The 22528-nt window shown below is 49.4% G+C and overlaps 1 protein-coding gene across 3 annotated transcripts in view; it reads left to right on the top strand.

The window, feature by feature from the left end:
• FBN3 (fibrillin 3) overlaps positions 1-22528 on the top strand; it is a 150278-nt gene that overhangs the window by 76399 nt on the left and 51351 nt on the right. For all 3 annotated transcript variants that reach the window (XM_082206194.1, XM_082206195.1, XM_082206196.1), the window contains 17 exons: positions 717-839; positions 2485-2760; positions 3657-3710; positions 4740-4865; positions 5758-5883; positions 6130-6249; positions 7103-7240; positions 8077-8127; positions 9377-9502; positions 11632-11859; positions 12573-12698; positions 13350-13478; positions 13791-13916; positions 16076-16201; positions 17575-17697; positions 18948-19073; positions 20228-20353. In XM_082206194.1, coding sequence (XP_082062320.1) covers positions 717-839; positions 2485-2760; positions 3657-3710; positions 4740-4865; positions 5758-5883; positions 6130-6249; positions 7103-7240; positions 8077-8127; positions 9377-9502; positions 11632-11859; positions 12573-12698; positions 13350-13478; positions 13791-13916; positions 16076-16201; positions 17575-17697; positions 18948-19073; positions 20228-20353 — 2250 coding nt within the window. The remainder of the gene's footprint in view (positions 1-716; positions 840-2484; positions 2761-3656; positions 3711-4739; positions 4866-5757; positions 5884-6129; positions 6250-7102; positions 7241-8076; positions 8128-9376; positions 9503-11631; positions 11860-12572; positions 12699-13349; positions 13479-13790; positions 13917-16075; positions 16202-17574; positions 17698-18947; positions 19074-20227; positions 20354-22528) is intronic.

The raw sequence follows: 22528 nt of genomic DNA, 5'->3' as shown, positions 1-22528 counted from the left end.
GGGGGAAATACAGAAAGAAGGAGGGAAGGAGGGAGGGAGGGAGGGAGGGAGGAAGGAAGGAAGGAAGGAAGGAAGGAAGGAAGGAAAGAAAGAAAGAAGGAAGAGGAAAATGAAGAAGGAGGGAAGGAAGGAAGGAAGGAAGGAAGGAAGGAAGGAAGGAAGGAAGGAAGGTAGGAAGGGGGAAATACAGAAAGAAGAAGGGAGGGAGGAAAGAAGGAAGGGGAAAATAAAGAAAGAAGGAAGAAGGAAGGAAGGAAGGAAGGAAGGAAGGAAGGAAGGAAGGAAGGAAGGAAGGAAGGGCAAGTGGGGGAGAAAGAGAGCCCCCTTTTGGCTCTCGCCTTTCCCATCACTATTTTCATCTGCCCGTGCTACAAAGGAACCTAGACAGCTACTGTTGACTGTCGGGCCATTGGTCCATCTATCTCAGTCTACACTGACTGGCAGCTGCCCTCCAGAGATTCAGGGGGGAGCCTCTCCCAACTCGTGGGGGAGACGCTCCACCGCTGAGCTATGGCCCTTCCCCAGATAAGCTCCCGGGAGATTTTTCTCAGCTGGAGAAAGGAAGGGGGAAAACAGTTTCCTGCTCCATTTTCCGCAAATCCTCTGGTTCCCCCACCTTGGGAAGGGGCTTCCCCGAGCCAGTGATGCCAGGGGAGGCCGTGGCGGGTAGGGGGAGAAATCCCCATGGTAAATTGCTCCCTCCCTTCCTCCCGCAGATCACGACGAATGCGCCACCACCAACATGTGCCTCAATGGGATGTGCATCAACGAAGACGGGAGCTTCAAGTGCATCTGCAAGCTGGGCTTCATCCTGGCTCCCAATGGGCGATATTGTGTCGGTGGGTAGACTGCGGAAAAACTTTACCAGGGATCGCAAGCGGGGGAAGTTTGTTTTTTTTAAAAAAAGATATTTATTAGAGTTTCCAATTTTTTACAAACAAAAGAAAAAACAAACATAAAAATATTAAAAACACTTAAATTTCACAACTTATTTTCTTGTAACTTATTTCCCCGACCTCCTCATAGCTCCCCTTCTTGTATTAAGTTGTTTAAGTTGTTTGTACAGCAAATCCTTATCTCAACATCTTAAATTATTGTAGCTTTAAATTTTTGCTTACAGAAAGAGAGTCGTTTTATCATAGTTACAGCTTGAAACCACTTAATTTCAATCCAGCATCATTCAACATTCCTTAACTTTACAATATTTTTGTAAATAGTCCTTAAATTTTCTCCAATCTTCTCCTGCCGACTCTTCTACCTGGTCCCGGATTCTGCCAGTCATTTCTGCAAGTCCCATACAATCAATCAGCTTCATCTGCCAGCGAGCGGGGGAAGTTTGCATTTCCAAAAACATGAGCAAAGTCTTTGCCCTCCGCTTGCACCAACCCCGATCAGGTGTTCTCCCGATGGTTTTTCGGTTTGTTAAATCTGCACACGGCTTTATTGCGGTCCGTAGACCCACAATACACAGTGCGGCATAGTATACCGTATTTTTCGCTCTATAGGACGCACCCGACCATAGGACACACCTTGTTTTAAGGGGGAGAACAAGGAAAAAATAATTCTCCCCCTCTCTGCTCAGCGCCCCTTCAGCGAAGCGGCAGGAGAAACGGAGCCCCTTCCATTTCTCCTCCCGCTTGGCTGAAGGGGCGCTGCGCAAAGAGGGAAAACTGTGCAGCGCCTCTCCAGTGAAGCGAAGCCAGGAGAGCAGGAGGAATCGGTGCGCACTGACCCCTCTCACTCTCCAGGCTTCAGCAAAAGCAACGTGAAGCCTCCGAAGCACGGAGGGAGTGCTCCCTCTGCGCTTCGGAGGCTTCACGTTGCTATCACTGAAGCCAAGGAGCCGGCATTCACTCCATAAGACGCACACACATTTCCCCTTAATTTTGGGAGGGGGGAAAGTGCATCTTATAGAGCGAAAAATACGGTATATATCAACATTAAAGTTATTAGTCGCCAGAGGAGCTTTAGCCTGTACTAGGGCTGACAAACGTCCAGAATTTCCCAGACATAGCCAGGATTTGCCTGCCAAAAATGGCACATGGCAGATAATAATAATAATAATAATAATAATAATAATAATAATAATAATAATAATTTACTATTTCTACCCCGCCCTGGGATGCGGGTGGCACTGTGGGTTAAACCATAGAGCCTAGGACTTGCTGATCAGAAGGTCGGCGGTTCAAATCCCTTGAAGGGGTGAGCTCCTGTTGCTCGGTCCCTGCTCCTGCCCACCTAGCAGTTCGAAAGCACGTCAAAGTGCAAGTAGATAAATAGGTGCCGCTCCGGCGGGAAGGTAAACGGCGTTTCCGTGCACTGCTCTGGTTCGTCAGAAGCGGCTTAGTCATGCTGGCCACATGACCCGGAAGCTGTACGCCGGCTCCCTTGGCCAATAAAGCGAGATGAGCGCCGCAACCCCAGAGTTGGCCACGAGTGGACCTAATGGTCAGGGGTCCCTTTACCTTTACCTTTCCCTGGCAGACATCGACGAGTGTGAGACCCCTGGAATCTGCATGAACGGCTGGTGTATCAACACGGAGGGCTCCTTCCGCTGCGAGTGCCTGGGGGGCCTGGCCATCGGCGTGGACGGGCGGGTCTGCGTCGACACCCATGTCCGCAGCACCTGCTACGGCGGCATCAAGAAGGGCACCTGCGCCAGGCCTTTCCCCGGCGCTGTCACCAAGTCCGAGTGCTGCTGTGCCAACCCGGACCACGGGTTCGGGGAGCCTTGCCAGCCTTGCCCGGCCAAGAACTCAGGTGAGTTGGAGAAAAGCGATTTGTACATGCCTATAAGGATTCTGGGAATCAGGTTCCTCCTTGCCCCCATGGCAGTAGATAAGAAGTCCAACGAAAGGAAGAAGAAGAGTTTGGATTTTATATCCCGCTTTATCACTACCCTAAGGTGTCTCAAGATGGGACGTGGGTGGCGCTGTGGGTTAAACCACAGAGCCTAGGGCTTGCCGATCAGAAGGTTGGCGGTTCGAATCCCCGCAATGACGGGGTGTGCTCCCGTTGCTCGGTCCCTGCTTCTGCCAACCTAGCAGTTCGAAAGCACGTCAAAGTGCAAGTGGATAAATAGGTACCACTCTGGCGGGAAGGTAAACGGCATTTCCGTGCCCTGCTCTGGTTCACCATAAGCGACTTAGTCATGCTGGCCACATGACCTGGAAGCTGTACATCGGCTCCCATGGCCGATAAAGCGAGATGAGCGCCGCAACCCCAGAGTGGGTCACGACTGGACCTAATGGTTAGGGGTTCCTTTACCTTTAAGGAGTCTCAAAGCGGCTTACAATCTCCTTTCCCTTCCTCCCCCACAACAAACACTCTGTGAGGTGAGTGGGGCTGGGAGACTTCAGACTAGCCCAAGGTCACCCAGCAACTGCATGTGGAGGAGCGGGGAATCGAACCCGGTTCACCAGATTACGAGTCCATCGCTCTTAACCACTACACCACGCTGGCTCATTTCTAACTGGAATGTCTTACCACATTCCAGCGCCACAAACCACAGCACCACCCGCGTCCCACAAGGCCAATAAGGACAATAAGGTCTGAGCATTCTCAGTGTCCATGGAATACAGCGACTCTTTCAGCACATGAATCTAAAAAGCCTTAGAATCGCTGAGTTGACAAAGACTTGTGGGTTTTTTTTGCAGCTGAATTCCAAGCTCTCTGCAGCAGTGGCATCGGCATCACAGCTGACGGAAGAGGTAAGTTTCGAGGAAAGTGACCCCCCCACCCCACCCTTCAGCAGCTTGTGGGGGGTTGTGCAAGGCTGGGGCCTCTGCAGAAACTCAGTCCTGATGGTGTTTCATTGGGACGCAGTCTTAAAATCCGTGGTCCCAACTCAGTCCGCGAAAAAAAGCACTGGACCGCCTGTAATTGATCATTTTCGCTCTGATTCACATAAATATGGTCTTACAGTCATACCTCGGGTTACAGACGCTTCGGGTTGCGCGATTTCAGGTTGCGCAGTGTGCCGAACCCGGAACGGGTTACTTCTGGGTTTCAGCGCATGCACAGAAGCACTAAATCACACTTTGTGCATGTGCAGAAGCGTCAAATCTTAACTTACGCATGCGCAGATGCAGCGCTGAAGGTTGCAAACGTGCTTCCCGCACGGATCACGTTCGCAACCCAAGCGTCCGCTATATTATAATAATAATATTATAATAATAATTTATTATTTATACCCCGCCCATCTGGCTGAGTTTCCCCAGCCACTCTGGGCGGCTCCCAATCAAGTATTAAAAACAATACAGTGTTAAATGTTAAAAACTTCCCTAAACAGGGCTGCCTTCAGATGTCTTTTAAAGATAGGATAGCTACTTATTTCCACATCTGGTGGGAGGGCATTCCACAGGGCGGGTGCCACCACCAAGAAGGCCCTCTGTCTGGTTCCCTGTAACCTCACTTCTCGCAATGAGGGAACCGCCAGAAGGCCCTCAGTTCTGGATCTCAGTGTCCGGGCTGAACGATGGGGGTGGAGACGCTCCTTCAGGGATACAGGACTGAGGCCGTTTAGGGCTTTAAAGCTCAACACCAACACTTTGAATTGTGCTTGGAAACGTCCTGGGAGCCAATGAAGATCTTTCAGGACCGGTGTTATATGGTCTTGGCGGCCGCTCCCAGTCACCAGTCTAGCTGCCGTATTCTGGATTAGTTGCAGTTTCCAGGTCACCTTCAAAGGTAGCCCCACGTAGAATTATTAATTCCCAAATCTCCCCTCTTGTGTCCAGATATCAACGAGTGCGCTTTGAACCCGGACATCTGCCCCAACGGGATGTGTGAGAATCTACGGGGAAGTTATCGCTGCATCTGCAACCTGGGCTACGAGTCAGACCCCACAGGCAAAAACTGTGTGGGTGAGTGATTTTGGGGGGTCGCGGAGGGCTCTCAGGGGGCCGTCTAGAGATCGACGTAACCTCGAAACACATGCGCAGACAAGCCTGTGGCATGCGCAGTTCGAGCTGTGAAACGGAACCGCTGTGGAGCTAGTTCACACAGCAACAATGTTTTGTGTTGTGTAGGCTCCTGGGATGTAAGTCCAGGGCCCTGCCTGCTCCCTAAAACATCCCTGGTTTGCTCCTTTCTATATATAAAGGGTGGGTTCCTTCTATATAAAGGCACACAGGTGGCGCTGTGGCTTAAACCACAGAGCCTAGGACTTGCTGATCAGAAGGTCGGCGGTTCGAATTCCCGCGACGGGGTGAGCTCCCGTTGCTCGGTCCCTTCTCCTGCCCACCTAGCAGTTCGAAAGCACCTCAAAGTGCAAGTAGATCAATAGGTACCGCTCCGGCGGGAAGGTAAACAGCGTTTCCATGCACTGCTCCGGTTCGCAGAAGCGGCTCAGTCATGCTGGCCACATGACCCAGAAGCTGTACGCCGGCTCCCTAGGCCAATAAAGCGAGATGAGCGTCGCAACCCCAGAGTCGGCCACGAATGGACCTAATGGTCAGGGGTCCCTTTACCCTTTACCTATATATAGGGTGCCTACATTCTGCATGGACTGGTTGCACGGCAACATGGGCAAATGGCTTGAGATACCTATTAGGTCCATAAATGACCATATAGCATATATTCAACACAAAAAACAGTGGCAATTTGTTGTTGAGAAAGGACAGCTGGACATAGAAAGGGCCCCGTTGCCTTCAATGGCTTAGGGCCTCATCAAACCTGAATCCGGCCCTGGGCGCTGGGTGCTGTAACCCGACCGGCCTCCATGCGCAGCTCACACTCGTGTGACTTTCTCTCCAGATGTGGACGAGTGTGCCGTCAACCGGCTGCTGTGTGACAACGGCCTGTGCCGCAACACCCCAGGGAGCTACAGCTGCAGCTGCCCCAAGGGGTTTGTCTTCCGGACTGAGACGGACACCTGCGAGGGTAAGTGTTTGAGAAAGGGAGCGGATCTCTGTTGTCGGCGAAACTGGCTCTTTAATTAAGGTTTTAGCGCCAGCCAAGCTGGCACCTTTGCCTGTCCTTTGAGAAGTTGGGGTGTTGGCGAACGTCCCGTGGCTTCCCACGAGGGAGAGGCGACACAGGTTGGACTAAGAAGGCTGATTTCAGGATCTGTGAGGGATAAATTCAGCAAGGTTCTAGCCGCGGCGACTGAATTATCTCCCCTTCCAGATATCAACGAGTGCACCTCCAACCCGTGCATTAACGGCATATGCAGGAATAACGCCGGCTCTTTCGCCTGCGAATGCTCCCCAGGAAGCAAGCTAGATTCCAGCGGCACCATCTGTGTCGGTAAAGAGCCTCTCTTTTTTTCGTAATTTTTAAAAATTGATTTTCATACCGTTTAACAAATTCAATTCAGTTTCGGTGTGATACGCCCTTTGCCTTTCTACTTCCTATACTTACTTCCATGATGTTTCTGTTCTGCTTCTGTTCAAATCCCTTTATCCTTATATGTCCTTAAATTCCTTAAAGTGGGAGGGATACACAGGGGAATGCAAAAAAATAATAACAGCAAAAAGCAAATCGGAAGAGGAAGAATAGCAAAAAAAAAAAAAAGCATTATAATGGGGAAATTCACACTGAAATGCAAAGAATAAATATAATAGTGAAATACAAATTATTATTATTATTATTATAACATTTATTTACTAATTTACTTACTTATTTATTTATTTATACATACCCTGCTCATTTGGCTGGGTTTCCCCACAGACTATTAAAAACACGACAAAACAGTTTCTGGGTCACCTTCAAAGGTAGCCCCACATAGAGCGCAAAGTGCATTATATTGAGGAAATTCACACTGAAATGTAATCGTAAAATGCAATCTGTCTATCTATCTGTCATATGTCTATCTATCTATCATCTATCTATCTATCTATCTATCTATCTATCATCTATCTATCTATCTATCTATCTATCTATCATCTATCTATCTATCTATCTATCTATCTATCAATCATCTATCTATCTATCTATCTATCTATCATCTATCTATCATCTATCTATCTATCTATCTATCTATCTATCTATCTATCTATCATCTATTTATATATCTATATCTATCACCTACCTACCTATCATAGCAACAACAACAAAAACAAACGCCACCTGACTCAGCTGTTCTGCTTTCCTCTCCTAGACAGTATGAAAGGGACTTGCTGGCTGAACATCCAGGAAGGCCGCTGCGAAGTCAACATCAATGGTGCCACGCTGAAGTCCGAGTGCTGCGCCACCCTGGGCGCTGCCTGGGGCAGTCCGTGCGAACGCTGCGAGATTGGTAAATGTCTGTCCGAACGCCCTGCTTTGGAACTGGCCAAATTGCAGCATGCAAAGGGGTGTTGGTCTCCAAAGCGCCTTTGGGTCTCCAAGTTTACTCAAATTGCAGTTTACTCCGAGTTTACTCAAAGCTGTGTGAAATACTTGATTTAATAAGCCAAGATAAGAACAATATATAATTGGCTGAACCAGCTCACTGTATCAAGTTTGTGTGTATAGGTAGAACTACACAAACCCTCAAATTTAAGAAAGTCAATTAAAAAACAATGCTGGCAATTCTGGCATCAAGTGCAAATAGAAATGTGCTTGCACAAAAAGTCATCAGATAATAATGGCAAAATTGACAGAACTGCTGTTGATCTGTTTGCCAATTTATTTATTGGACTACTGCCCTTAAGTACCCATGGCACTTAGCAAAAATTATAAACAAAGCAATGCAAAATCACAACAAAAAATAAAAATAAGCAATTTAAAGCTTATTAGTTCCACATGGAGAAGTTGGGTTCACTGTTCACACAGTTTGTGATATTTTGGCATCTGAATTAACAACCTCTGGTAAAAAAACAAAACACTTTGGCTGCAATCAGCTTATAATTTAAGTCAACAGGGAATAACTCAAGTTAATAAAAGTAGAGTTTATTCCACTGTAGTAAATTATTAGTTGCTAGAGCATTTGCTTCTTTTATCGGGGCTTCATTCCTCAGCTCTGTGTTAGTGGTGCACTGGCCAAATTGCAGTGTGCAAGGGGTCTTGGTCTCCAAAGCACCTTTGGGTCTCCGAGTTTGGCAAAGTCTCGTGGTTCTCAGGCTGGTATCTCACTTTCTTTTTTTGCCACAGACACCACCTGTCCGAGGGGTTACGCCAGGATGAAGGGGGTCTCCTGCGAAGGTATGGGGCGCTCTGACAGCTCGTATCCTGGGGGGGGGTCTACCGAGGAAACCCCAATCCCCTCCCCACGAAACAGGAGTGTCCTTGTGTCTTTGATAGCTCCTCCCTTGAATTTGCCCTGCGCAGGGGCAATATACCGTATTTTTTGCTGTATAAGACTCACTTTTTCCTTCCTAAAAAGTAGGGGAAAATGTGTGTGCGTCTTATGGGGCGAATGCAGGCTGCGCAGCTATCCCAGAAGCCAGAACAGCAAGAGGGGTTGCTGCTTTCGCTGCGCAGAGATCCCTCTTGCTGTTGTGGCTTCTGAGATTCAGAATATTTGTTTTCTTGTTTTCCTCCTCCAAAAACTAGGTGCGTCTTGTGGTCTAGTGCGTCTTATAGAGCGAAAAATACGGTAATTTTGGACAAGGCAATGTGAGCCTGCCTGCCTCAACACAGCAGCCAGGTCTTTAGACTTGCCACTTTATCATCTGCGGGTGACGTGGGTGGCACTGTGATCTAAACCATCAAGCCTCTTGGGCAGTGGTCAGCAAACTTTTTCAGCAAGGGGCCGGTCCACTGTCCCTCATACCTTGTGGGGGCCCGGACTATATTTTTGGGGAAAAAATATATGAATGAATTCCTATGCCGCACAAATAACCCAGAGATGCGATGGGGTGAGCTCCTGTTGCTCTGTCCCAGCTCCTGCCAACCTAACAGAAAGCACGCGAGTGCAAGTAGATAAATAGGTACCACTGCGGCGGGAAGGTAAACGGCGTTTCCGTGTGTTTTGGTTTCTGTCATGGTGTCCTGTTGCACCAGAAGCGGTTTAGTCCTGCTGTGCACATGACCCGGAAAGCTGTCTGTGGACAAACAACAGCTCCCTCAGCCTGAAAGCAAGATGAGCGCCACAACCCCATAGTCGCCTTTGGCTGGACTTAACCGCCCAGGGGCATAGCTGTCAACGTTTCCCTTTTTTAAAGGGAAATTCCCTTATTCCGAATAGGATTCCTCGCAAGAAAAGGGAAAAGTTGAGAGCTATGCCCTTTACCTTACCATCTGTGAAATGGGTGTTCTGAGGAACTGTGTGTTTCCAAAGGAGGGTTTTTGTGCTTTGAGGGTGTAGAACCCACCTGTGTTTTGTGCTCAGGATCTGCTGGCCTTTTCTTAGACCCCAAAATGGATATTTTGCCGCTAATCCCCCCTTCCAGTCCCCACCCACTGACTAACAGACCCTGCAACGACCCTCACGACGTTTTTCTGTTCCCAGATGTGAACGAATGCGAGGTTTTCCCGGGGGTCTGTTCCAACGGCCATTGCGTGAACACAGTTGGGTCCTTCCGTTGCGATTGTCCCGAAGGCTTGACGCTGGACGGCTCTGGCAGGACGTGCGTTGGTGAGGATGGAGACACCTGGCTTGAGAGCAGTACATGTGAAAAGGATCTAGGAGTCTTGGTTGACCACAAACTTGACATGAGCCAACAGTGTGACGCGGCAGCTAAAAAAGCCAATGCAATTCTGGGCTGCATCAATAGGAGTATAGCATCTAGATCAAGGGAAGTAATAGTGCCACTGTATTCTGCTCTGGTCAGACCTCACCTGGAATACTGTGTCCAGTTCTGGGCACCACAGTTCAAGAAGGACACTGACCAACTGGAACGTGTCCAGAGGAGGGCAACCAAAATGGTCAAAGGCCTGGAAACGATGCCTTATGAGGAACGGCTAAGGGAGCTGGGCATGTTTAGCCTGGAGAAGAGGAGGTTACGGGGTGATATGATAGCCATGTTCAAATATATAAAAGGATGTCACATAGAGGAGGGAGGAAGGTTGTTTTCTGCTGCTCCAGAGAAGCGGACACGGAGCAATGGATCCAAACTACAAGAAAGAAGATTCCACCTAAACATTAGGAAGAACTTCCTGACAGTAAGAGCTGTTCGACAGTGGAATTTGCTGCCAAGGAGTGTGGTGGAGTCTCCTACTTTGGAGGTCTTTAAGCAGAGGCTTGACAACCATATGTCAGGAGTGCTCTGATGGTGTTTCCTGCTTGGCAGGGGGTTGAACTCGATGGCCCTTATGGTCTCTTCCAACTCTATGATTCTATGATTCTAAGAGGCATGAGCCATGCAGGCTCCCGGTTCCCCTTTCCCCATATTTCCCATGACATCCTTATTTCTCATCTTCCATGGGAAGGACCTTGCTACGTCTCGGGGGTGGGGGGAGCCCCCGTGCTGGAGACAAAGCGAAACACGGAGGCAAAGCGATACACTTTAAAGCCCTAAATGGCCTCGGTCCAGTATACCTGAGGGAGCGTCTCCACCCCCATTGTTCAGCCCTGACACTGAGGTCCAGCTCTGAGCGCCTTCTGGCAGTTCCCTCCCAGAGAGAAATGAGGTTAACGGAATCGGGCAGAGGGCCTTCTCGGTGGTGGCGCCCACCCTGTGGAATGCCCTCCCGTCAAATGTCAAGGAAATAAACAACTATCTGAGTTCTAGAAGACGTCTGAAGGCAGCCCTGTTTAGGGAAGCTTTTAATGTTTAATAGACTATTGTATTTTAATATTCTGTTGAAAGCTGCCCAGAGTGGCTGCGGAAACCCAGCCAGATAATAAACACAGTGGTACCTCGATTTAAGTACTTAATTCGTTCTGGAGGTCTGTTCTTAACCTGAAACTGTTCTTAACCTGAAACACCACTTTAGCTAATGGGGCCTCCTGCTGCCGCTGCGCCGCCGGAGCACGATTTCTGTTCTCATCCTGAAGCAAAGTTCTTAAGCCAAGGTACTATTTGTGGGTTAGCGGAGTCTGTAACCTGAAGCGCATGTAACCTGAAGCGTACGTAACCTGAGGTACCACTGTACTAATAATTTATTATTTATACCCCGCCCATCTGGCTAGGCTTCCCCAGAGACTCTGGGAGGCTCCCAATAGAATATTAAAAACATGATTAAAAAAATAATCAAGCATAAAAAACTTCCCTAAACAGGACTTCCTTCAGGTGTCTTCTGAAAGTCAGATATAGCTGTTTATTCCCTTGACATCTGATGGGAGGGCGTTCCACAGGGCGGGCGCCACCACCGAGAAGGCCCTCCGCCTTCTAACAACTTTTTAAAAGCTCTGCAACTTTGCCAAAAAAATCCAAACTCAACAACTGTTGTGTCTGGATTTTCACGTGTGTGTGTGTGTGTGTGTGTGTGTGTGTGTGTGTGTGTAGAGAGAGAGAACCTCTTAGAGGTTTCATTTATCGTTTTAAGCAGCATACGAATTTTGTTAGGCTGAATCAATCAATCAATCAATCAATCAATCAATGTCTCCTTTTAATCTTCTCAAGAGGAGCCCATTCCCAGGGTTGCACCCAGCTAAATTCTACTCAGAGTAGACCAGCAGACCTCCGCCAGCTATGTCCCTTAATTTTGATGGCTCTGTTCGGGCTACGATTAGCGTGGCACGCAGCCGCCAGACGCTAGCAAAACCTTCGAGATGGCGTCTTCCTCGCTGCCCCCCACTGACCTTCTCCTTTCCTCCCCCAGACGTGCGACTGGAGCAGTGCTACATGAAGTGGGCCGAAGACGAGTGCACGGCACCGCTGCCGGGGAAATACCGCATCGACCTTTGCTGCTGCTCTGTCGGTGCGGCTTGGGGTTTTGACTGCGAGGAGTGCCCCAAGTCGGGCTCCGCTGAATACAAGGCCATCTGCCCACGAGGACCTGGTTTTGCCAATCGGGGAGATGTCTTATCCGGACGGCCTTTTTACAAAGGTGAGTTGGGGTGTGTGTGATGGAGAACATCGTCCCCAGGAGTGCAGAGGAGGGGGGCAAATAAGAGTCTGGAACCCCTGGGCAGATGGTCCCCAAATAGACAACTTACTGGCATTCATTGCCGTTGCACCGGAGAAGCCTATGATGGAATGTAATTCCCAGATATTTGAATTTGAATACCTAGTGGATGGGTTTACCACCAAATACCCCGGGATGCGGGTGGCGCTGTGGGTTAAACCACAGAGCCTAGGACTTGCCGATCAGAAGGTCGGCGGTTTGAATCCCCGCAATGACGGGGTGAGCTCCCGTTGCTCGGTCCCTGCTCCTGCTAACCTAGCAGTTCAAAAAAAAGTCAAAGTGCAAGTAGATAAATAGGTACCGCTCCGGTGTTTCCGTGCACTGCTCTGGTTCGCCACAAGCGGCTTAGTCATGCTGGCCACATGACCTGGGAGCTGGCTGCGGACAAATTCCCTCAGCCAATAAAGCGAGATGAGCGCCACAACCCCAGAGTCACCTGCGACTGGACCTAATGGTCAGGGGTCCCTTTATCTTTAACACAAGGCTGAGGAATCTGTGGCCCTGTAGATGTTTCTGAGATCCGTTCATCTTCCAGCCGTCAAGGATGATGAGAGCTGGGCCTTAGGTTCCCACTTCTGCCACCAATCAACTTCTCGGCAGGCTGCAATGAGAGCTTTTCCTTTTCGACCCTCTAGATGTGAATGAGTGCAAGGTATTCTCCGGCCTCTGCACGCACGGGACCTGCCGCAACACCATCGGCAGCTTCCGGTGTCTCTGTGGCAATGGCTTTGCCCTGGACGCTGAGGAGAGAAACTGTACAGGTAAGCGGCATAGCTGTCAACCGTCCCTTATTTGGCGGGAAAGTCCCTTATCCCCGCGCCGTGTCCCGCTGCTGTCCCTTATTGATGATGTCCCTTAAATTTCCCGGGTTTCAAAGGAAGCAGCTCCTCTCCCTCCCTCCCTGCCGGCCAGGGAGGAGGGAGGCTCCAACTGTGTTGCTTGGCTGCCTTGCTCACCCAATAAGGAGTCTAAGAACGACTGGGGGGTGGAGCTTGCATGCCTTGTGCCGATCAAATCGGCCGCGTTGCCTGGGGACTCGCCTTTGCTCAGCGCTTCCCAGCGGAGAGGTGACGGTAGTTTCCCTTGCTGCATCCCCTTTGCCGGGTTGCTGCGCTGTGGGAACCACCGCTTGAGGCTTCGTTTGGCTGCTGATTGGGCTTTCTGCCTTTGGCTCGGAGGGGCTCAGAAGTTGAACATACCTGCGCTTGGAAAATCCCTTATTTTGGCTGCTGATCCCTTATTTTCGAGGCTGCTGGTCCCTTATTTTCAAATCTGTAAGTTGACAGCTATGGTAAGCGGGGCAGCGTAAACGCCCTTCTCAGAAGCCAGTCCCACTCTCGGACAGGGCTTCCCCCCCGGGGAGACTCGCTGTGCCCATGGTGCGACCTGAACATCTCTTCCGCCCCTCGCAGATATCGACGAGTGCCGGATCTCGCCCGACCTGTGTGGCCACGGTTCCTGCGTCAACACACCTGGCAGCTTTGAGTGTGAATGCTTTGAGGGCTACGAGAGCGGGTTCATGATGATGAAGAACTGCATGGGTGAGACGGATTTGGGAAAGGGGTTGGGCCAAATGTGTTTTATCTGGAGCTCAGGAGGAGGCGATGCTCGTCCGTAACGAGGCTGCGAGGGAGCTTACCGTTGCCTCTCCACGACCGCCGCTGCTCTCTTGGAGAAAGAAGAAAAGCGGGGTTTTGGGTCCCATTTCAAACTGACTGCACAGAAACCCATTCCTTCAAAGGGAGCCGTGGACTCGAAAGAGGTTGAAAACCACAAGGCGATGCATTTAGAGTCATTCGTTGCATACGGCGCACTGAACTTCTGGGTCTTTTTTCCTTCTTCCTTCTTTTCAGACATCGACGAATGCGAGAGGGACCCTCTGCTGTGCCGAGGAGGAGTCTGCGTCAACACCGATGGCAGCTTCGAGTGCCTTTGCCCCCCGGGGCACGAGCTCACCTCAGAGGGCAATGCCTGTGTCGGTAAGTGCACCAATTGGGGGCTTCTGGACCCCAGAGCTCAATTCCTTCTTAGAGCATCCTCCTTGACCTATGGCCATTATCCGTGACTGAGGCTGATGGTGGCTGGAGCTCAATAACAACCACCACAACAATAATTTATTATTTATACCCCGCCCATTTGGCTGGTTTTCCCCAGCCACTCTGGGTGGCTCCCAACAGAATTTTTGTTGATGTTTAGTCATTTAGTCGCGTCCAACTCTTCGTGACCCCCTGGACCAGAGCACACCAGGCCCTGCTGTCTTCCACTGCCTCCCGCAGTTTGGTCAAACTCATGCTGGTAGCTTCGAGAACACTGTCCCACCATCTTGCCCTCTGTCGTCCCCTTCTCCTTGCGCCCTCCATCTTTCCCAGCATCAGGGTCTTTTCCAGGGAGTCTTCCAGGGAGTTAACAGAATGTTAAAAATAACAATAATAAAGCGATAAGACATCAAACATGAAAAATTTCCCTAAACGGGGCTGCCTTCTGATGTCTTCTAAAAGTCAGATAGTTATGTATTTCCTTGACATCTAACAGAAGGGCGTTCCACAGGGCAGGTGCCACCACCGAGAAGGCCCTCTGCCTGGTTCCCTGCAACCTCGCTTATCGTAGGGAGGGAACCACCAGAAGGCCCTCGGAGCTGAACCTCAGTGTCCGGGCAGAATGATGGGGGTGGAGGTGCTCCTTCAGGTATACTGAGCCATTTAGGGGTTTAAAGGTCAGCACCAACACTTTGAATTGTACTCGGAAACGTACTGGAAGCCAATGTAGGTCTTTCAGGACTGGTGTTATATGGTCTCAGCAGTGACTCCCAGTCCCCACTCTAGCTGCCACATTCTGGATTAGTTGCAGTTTCCAAGTCACCTTCAAAGGGAGCCCCATGTAGAGCGCATGGCAGTAGTCCAAGCGGGAGATAACCAGAGCATGCACCACTCTGGCGAGACAGTCCGCGGGCAGGTAGGGTCTCATCCTGCGTACCAGATGGAGCTGGTAAACAGCTGCCCTGGACGCAGAATTGACCTGCACCTCCATGGACAGCTGTGAGTCCAAAATGACTCCCAGGCTGTGCACCTGGTCCTTCAGGGGCACAGTTGCCCCATTCATGGAGTCCTGCCTGCCCTCTGGAAGGCTATAGCCCCAGTTTCAGAAAAGGCAATCCCCCCTTTCAAGGAAAACTTTCCAGTTTCCAGACTCAGGGGAGGTGGTTGATAGCTCTGTCGGTGGAGAGGGAGACTCGAGTTCCACGTTTGGCCAAAGATTCCTTCGTTGCAGGGTATTATGTTCCCGGAAAAAAACGAGGGCTCCCTTGGACAAAAACAAAGACACCAACCAGGATAACTTGGAGCAAAACAGCAGCCTGTAGCCTTGGCCTTTATTGAACTGTTGCAACAGGGTGTTCCCCTCATTTGCAGGAGAGAGGAGGGGACCCAGAAAGATGGTGTGCAAGACCTTATAAAAACTTTTGAAATTCCCATCCTCTAGGTCAAGCCCACCCCCAGAAACATCATGCATACATTACAGAAAGGAGGGGTTGAGGGAGGAGTTGTGGTGGTAACCTGAGTGTCCTGTCACCTGGCTGGTTCCCCCTTTCCCCCTCTCCATGAGTACTTTCCAAGTGACAGAGGGGAGTTTGCAGTTTCCTGCCCCCAGAGGGAAGAGCTGATCATTGTCCTTTGTTCCAGTCTGTGCTGAATCCACTCCCATATGCAAGTTCTTTGTGATCTTGATGGTCTTCTGTCTAGGACCATCAGGGTTGGCATAGCAACTGGGCAGGGCTCCTGTGGATGTGCTGGGATGGTGAAGGGATTATGGTTGACCAGAACCAAGCCACCCCCCTTTGATAGTCCTTGTCATATGGAGTAAAACAAAAATGGAACAGTGCAAATCGGATGTATGGTTGATTTTTCTATGAATTTATAACAGAAGTGTGGCATATGTAGTGTGTGAGTGTGAGTGTGTGAAGTCTGTACAAACTGAATGATTGGGGTGGGGGGTTCCTGCTACATTAACAACCCTTGGCCGTCCCTTCCAACTCTATGTCCTCGCATGCCCAGCTGCCCTCGTACGATCTGCACAGCAATGTTCTGAGACTGCCTCTTTTCTGTCCGATTCCTTCCTTGAACTTTCTCTTCCTTCTCCTCAGATATCAACGAATGCTCACTCAGCGACAATTTGTGCCGCAACGGACGCTGCGTCAACGTTATCGGAACCTACCAGTGCCTGTGTGACTCCGGGTTCCAGGCCACGCCGGACCGCCAAGGCTGTGTCGGTGAGATTCGTGGTCGCTCGTCTCTGATGCCCTAAGGCTTGGCCATAAAATGATGGGCATATTGGTGGGAGAGAGTTCAAATCTTTCTCAAGGAACAGGGATGGCCTTGTGTGTGCTATCATGTTGCGTTCTGAGGCCAGAGGAAGGACTGGACCCTGATTAAAATAAGACACGAGGCTTTGACCAGCAAGGCTCTCTGAGAAAGTGCGTACACCACACCCCTCACCAGGCCATTTTATTAGCAAAAGAATCCTTGACACAGTGCTCGTAAGAACCAATCAGATTTCCTTTGAGCGTTCAAACAAACCTCAAGTGAGGACAAAGCTAAACTATAAACACTAGTTAGGCATGCATACTCTGGAGTAAATGAATGAAAACTGCAAAGGACTGTATTCAGCAACCCCGGAGGTCATAAACAATCAGTACACATGATAAGAAGAATGGCCAGGAGGACAGTGACCATTATCACCTTAATGTGAAACCTGTTTCCTGGCCCTAAGATTAACATCCTAAGATCAATATATAAGAAAAGCTACATCGACGAAACTGCCCATTATCTTTGAGGACCCGGGACGCCTGCCTGTCTAAGTGTGTACGTGACTTGTGAAGAGAGATAAATGGGCAGTAGAGGGAAAAGGCATGAATGTAGAGATTTAATCAGAAATTTAATCAGATTAGAGATTTAATCAGAAATTATCGTCGATATATCAAACCCAGTCAACACAATGCATTCATCGTGGACACGATGGCTTGATGTATATTTTATAATTATGTATGTGGCGGACTCCCCATTTCCTGGCAGCTGCTCTGTGCCTTCTAGCCTCCCTCTCAGCCTCCCCAGGTGCCCACCCCCTGATAATTCTTCCCTTTGCAGCTGGAAATGGAATGGAGTGTTCTGGAGGGAGACATGGCTAGCTGGCTGGCTGGTTGGAGTCCTCTACTGTATGTGGCGGACTCCCCATGTCCTGGCAGCTGCTCCATGCCTTCTAGCCTCCCTCTCAGCCTCCCTGGGTGCCCACCCCCTGATAATTCTTCCCCTTGCAGCTGGAGATGGAATCGAGTGTTCTGGAGGGAGACATGGCTGTCTGTCTGGTTAGAGTCCTCTACTGTATGTGGCGGACTTCCCATTTCCTGGCAGCTGTTCTGTACCTTTTAGCCGTCCTTTCAGCCTCCCCGGGTGCCCAGCCCCTGATTATTCTTCCCTTGCAGCTGGAAATGGAATGGAGTGTTCTGGAGGGAGACATGCTGTCTGTCTGGTTAGAGTCCTCTACTGTATGTGGCGGACTTCCCATTTCCTGGCAGCTGCTCTGTGCCTTTTAGCCGTCCTTTCAGCCTCCCCGGGTGCTCAGCCCCTGATTATTCTTCCCTTGCAGATATTGACGAGTGCACCATCATGAACGGGGGCTGTGACACCCACTGCGCCAACTCAGAAGGCAGCTATCAGTGCAGCTGCAGCGAGGGTTATGCGCTGATGCCCGACAAGCGGTCCTGCACAGGTGAGCAGAGCATCTCCCGTCCCCGCCCCGCCCATCATCCTCAAAGTAGCATTGCTGCGCATAGCTGTGATTCCCACATTCCAGAGGGTGGGACCAGGCAACTATTGGGCCCCTCTCAACTCTACGGTTCTGTGAATCTAAGATCGGAAATTGTAGCGTTGGAAGGGCACCCCCATGGTTATCTAGTCCTACCCCCCTGCAATGCAGAAATCTCAGCACGCGGTCTCCCATCCAATTTGAAACCGCACCGGACCCTGCTTAGCTTCTCACACATGCTATCCGTTTTATTGACAGGCTGTCCCTTCCCTTGTCTGGATATTGTTTCATTTCAAATAATTTTATAAGTTGTGTGTCTTTGTTTCTTAATTTAATCCTTTTAAATTACGTTTTCTACGATTTGTGGCATTTTATGCGTTGCGATTTGCTGCTGTTTATGATTATAGATGAGCAATTCTTTATTGCAATAAGTGTAAACTGTCTCATTATTACTTGTCGGTGTTTAATTTCAGTGTTTACTATTGGATTTGAATGCATTATTGCGTATTGCTTTATTTGGTATCAGTTTATTTTATTTTAAAGTTATTGTGACTTTTTTTATATAGGATCTGATTGTCACTATTAATGTTTGGTGTTTTATTATTGATTTTTTGCGTCTTGGAAGCCGCCCAGAGTGGCTGGGGCAACTCAGCCAGATGGGCAGAGTATAATAATAATAATAATAATAATAATAATAATAATAATAATAATAGTATGGTGCCTCTCCACTTCTGAGTGCTGCTTCCCCGAGGGCTTGTGCCTAGCATGGGGGTCAAATAACCCACCCCCTGCAATTCAAGGTGTTGGTGCTGACCTTTAAAGCCCTAAACGGCCTCGGTCCAGTATACCTGAAGGAGCGTCTCCACCCCCATCAGTCTGCCCGGACGCTGAGGTCCAGCGCCGAGGGCCTTCTGTCGGTTCCCTCGCTGAGAGAAGCCAAGGTACAGGGAACCAGGCATAGGGCCTTCTCAGTGGTGGCACCCGCCCTGTGGAACGCCCTCCCGTCAGATGTCAAAGAGAAAAACAACTACCAGACTTTTAGAAGACATCTGAAGACAGAAGCTTTTGATGTTTGATGTATTACAGTATTTTAATATTTGTTTTGGAAGCCGCCCAGAGTGGCTGAGGAAGCCCAGCCAGATGGGCGGGGTATAAATACTAAATTATTATTATTGGGAAGGAGGAAAATCTGTTTCTCCCTGCCTCCTCTCCAGATATCGACGAATGTGAGGACAACCCAGATATCTGCGATGGCGGACAATGCACCAACATTCCGGGGGAATACCGCTGCCTTTGCTTTGACGGATTCATGGCCTCTTTGGACATGAAAACTTGCATCGGTAAGACCAGGGCCATTCGCCCATCCATCCCAATATTGTCTGCTCTGACCGACAGTAGCTGCCTGGGGTTCCAGGTGACAGCCTCTCCCTGACTTACCTGAATATGCCAGAAGCTGGGACCTTTTGCTTACAGAACATGTGCTCCACCTCTGACCGACATCCTTCCCCTAAAAATAAAATAAAAATGAGATTATAATCCTCATATCTCTGGAGCAGAAACAGAAGAAGCATATTCCCTAAGTTTTTGCATCCGTTCTTCTTTCGCTGGGGCTTTCACAGTTTACTCGCCGAAGATCCAGGACAAACCTTCCTACATGACAAAGTTTGTAAGGGGGGAAAGGAATAAAATAAATAAAAATATCTACAAAATGAAACACGACAACAATAAAGATAAGAGTGTAAAATAAGTTCAAGCATCGATGGAAGGAAGTCATATTTTGGTTTAAAATTTGTTTTAAGTTAAGGTGGTGGGTGGGAAAGGGGGGGATGTTTGGTTTGGTCTGTGATTTATATATATATATATTTCTGTATTTTTATTTTTAATTCTTTTTTTACTTTTTGTTTCTTCTTTTTTGTGTGTGGGGGGGTGGTTTTTTGAAAATTAAAAAAATAATAATTAACTTCCGGAATTTCCCTCCAGATGTCACTTCCGCCTTTGATATCCCAGTAATGTCCGGGAAAATCGCAGGTGTATGGCAGCCCTACAGTGATGGATTTAAGCATTTCCAATTTCTGTTCATGAAATCATTATACAGTGGATGCTCAGGTTGCGAACGTGATCCGTGCAGGATGCACATTCGCAACCCGCAGCGGTGCGTCTGCGCATGTGTGGGTTGCGATTTGGCGCTTCTGCGCATGCGCGACCGCCGAAACCCGGAAGTAACCCATTCTGGTATTTCCGGGTTTCAGCAGTCCGTAACCCGAAAAAACGCAATATGACTGTACTTAACATAGCAGCGGCCTTTAGAGGTCTTTCCCTGCCGTACTCAAAGGTCCCGGGGATTGAATCCTGAACCTTTTGCACACCGCATGTGCTCTGACAGGGAGGTTACAACCTCCCTGCTTCCTAGACAAAGGGCTGCTTGAAGTTTGGGGTGAGCACAGGCTTTGGAAGAGGGGTGTTCTGAATACTTCCCTCCCTCTTCCCCCTGCAGATGTGAACGAGTGCGACCTGAACCCCAACATTTGTCTTCACGGAGAGTGCGAGAACACCAAAGGATCATTCATCTGCCATTGCCAGCTGGGCTACTTTGTCAAGAAGGGCACCACCGGTTGCACAGGTATGTCACCAGGTGTTCCCAGCTAAGTCCTGTTCCGCTTCTCCTTTGCCTCGGCAGGTGAGGCAGTGGAAGTGCTAGACCAGTGCCTTGCGTCCGTAACGGACTGGATGAGAGTGTTGTTTTGATCAACGTTGAATAAAGCTGTAAATATGCTCTCCTGGCTGAATCTTCCGTTGCGGAAACTCTGGAGGTCTTGAAATCTTTGCAGATGCTAGTTTTGGAAGTGACACCACGGATGCGGCAAGCACTTCTGGAGTATGCTACATGTACAACCACTGTCTGTTTGACTGGTTGTGCAAAAAGCAGACGACAGTAAGCCTAAGTTCCTGTGAGGCAGAACTCAATGCTCTGCCATTTTCACTCATGGATTGTGAATCGTTGATGCAACTGTTTCAGGACATCAGAGTTTCTGTGAAATGTCCTATACAAGTGTATCACGACAATAGATCATGTTTGGCTTTGCTCAACTCAGAGAGTTGCAAGCAAAGAACCAAATACTTGCAGATTAAGTTACATTGCGCAAGAGAGTGTGTACTCATTCAGGTGTCCTACATGCCAGGAAATGAAATTCCTGCGATCTGTTATCTAAGGTTGTTAACAGAGAATAACTTAAGGTTTATGTACAGAGGTTGCAATTGGGTTGAACCACAGGTACTACAGGTTACATGGAAAGGGGGAAGATGTTAGGATATATAGTTCCGTTGAACCTTAAATAGTCAGGCATGATTGTTGTGTATCACATGCCAGTTTACTTCCTGCTCACTGGGAGTTTCCGTTTTGTATATACCGTATTTTTCGCCCTATAGGGCGCACCGGCCCATAGGGCGCACCTAGTTTGGGGGGAGGGGAAATAAAGAAAAAAAATATTTCCCCCCCAGGCGCGGGGCTGGGGCGGGGGAACCCCGAGCTTCCCCCGACCTGCGCTCCCCGGGTTTCGGGCTGCAGGCTGCTGTCCGCAAGCCTTGGGAGCCCGGCGGGAAGTCGCGCCGGGCTCCCAAGGCTTGCGGAGAGCTGCCCGAAGTCTGGAGAGCAAGAGGGGTTGGTGCGCACCGACCCCTCTCACTCTCTAGGCTTCAGCGAAAGACTGCATTCACCCCATAGGACGCACACACATTTCCCCTTCATTTTTGGAGGGGGAAAAGTGTCTTGTAGGGCGAAAAATATGGTCGTTTTTGTTCTGGCTGTTTTCCTGGACACGGATGCAAGCAGTCATGTTTTTCCACGTTGTTCTGATCAACGTCAAATAAACCTGTAAATATGCTCTCCTGGCTGAATCTTCCGTTGTGGAAATTCTGCAGAAAGGGTGTCTCTGAGGCTCGTTTCCCTAATTGACTGATGCTGTTCGACGGGAGACCGGGAGATTGTCCGGAGACGACGCGGAGGCAGCCCGATGCCTTCGTCTCCCTGGCAGTACCCCAACAGAGAGCCAGCAAACTGAAGCTCAATCCAGATAAAACAGAGGCACTGGGAATGGGTGGTTCCCTAAGCCGGATGGCTGGGAGATCTCCTGCTTTTTGTGGCATTAAACTTCCTCTGAAGGAGCAGGTTCATAGCTTGGGGGTCCTCCTGGATCCTTTGCCATCGCTCAAGGCTCAGGTGGCCTCAGTGGCCTGGCGTGCCTTCCATCACCTTCGGCTAGTGGCCCAGCTACGCCCCTATCCGGACAGGGATGGCCTAACTACTGTCGTCTATGCTCTGGTAACCTCAGGGTTAGATTACTGCAATGCGTTATACGCAGGGCTGCCTCTGAAGACGGTTCGGAAACTTCAGCCGGTGCAGAATTCAGTGGCCAGGTTGCTCACCAGAGCAAGATGGTTTGAGCCTATTGCACTGATCCTGGCCCAACTGCACTGGCTGCCAATGAGTTTCCGGGCCCAATTCAAAGTGCTGGTTTGGACCTATAAAGCCTTAAATGGCTCAGGACCGCAATACCTCAAGGACCGCCTCTTTCCATATGAACCTACCTGGTCCCTGAGATCATCTTCTGAAGCCCTTCTTCGTGTGTCCCCTCCTCGAGAGGTCCGCAGGGTGGGAACACGAGAACAGGGCCTTCTCTGCAGTGGCTCCCCGTCTGTGGAACGCTCAAGTTTGCCTCGCGCCTTCAGTATACACCTTTAGGCACCAGGCAAAAACGTTGCTCTTCACCAGACTTTTTAAAAAATAAATAAAATCCAC

This window comes from Podarcis vaucheri, assembly GCF_965113315.1.
Source record: "Podarcis vaucheri genome assembly, chromosome: 18".
NCBI lineage: Eukaryota > Metazoa > Chordata > Lepidosauria > Squamata > Lacertidae > Podarcis > Podarcis vaucheri.
This window is presented reverse-complemented; position numbering and strand designations above follow the sequence as displayed.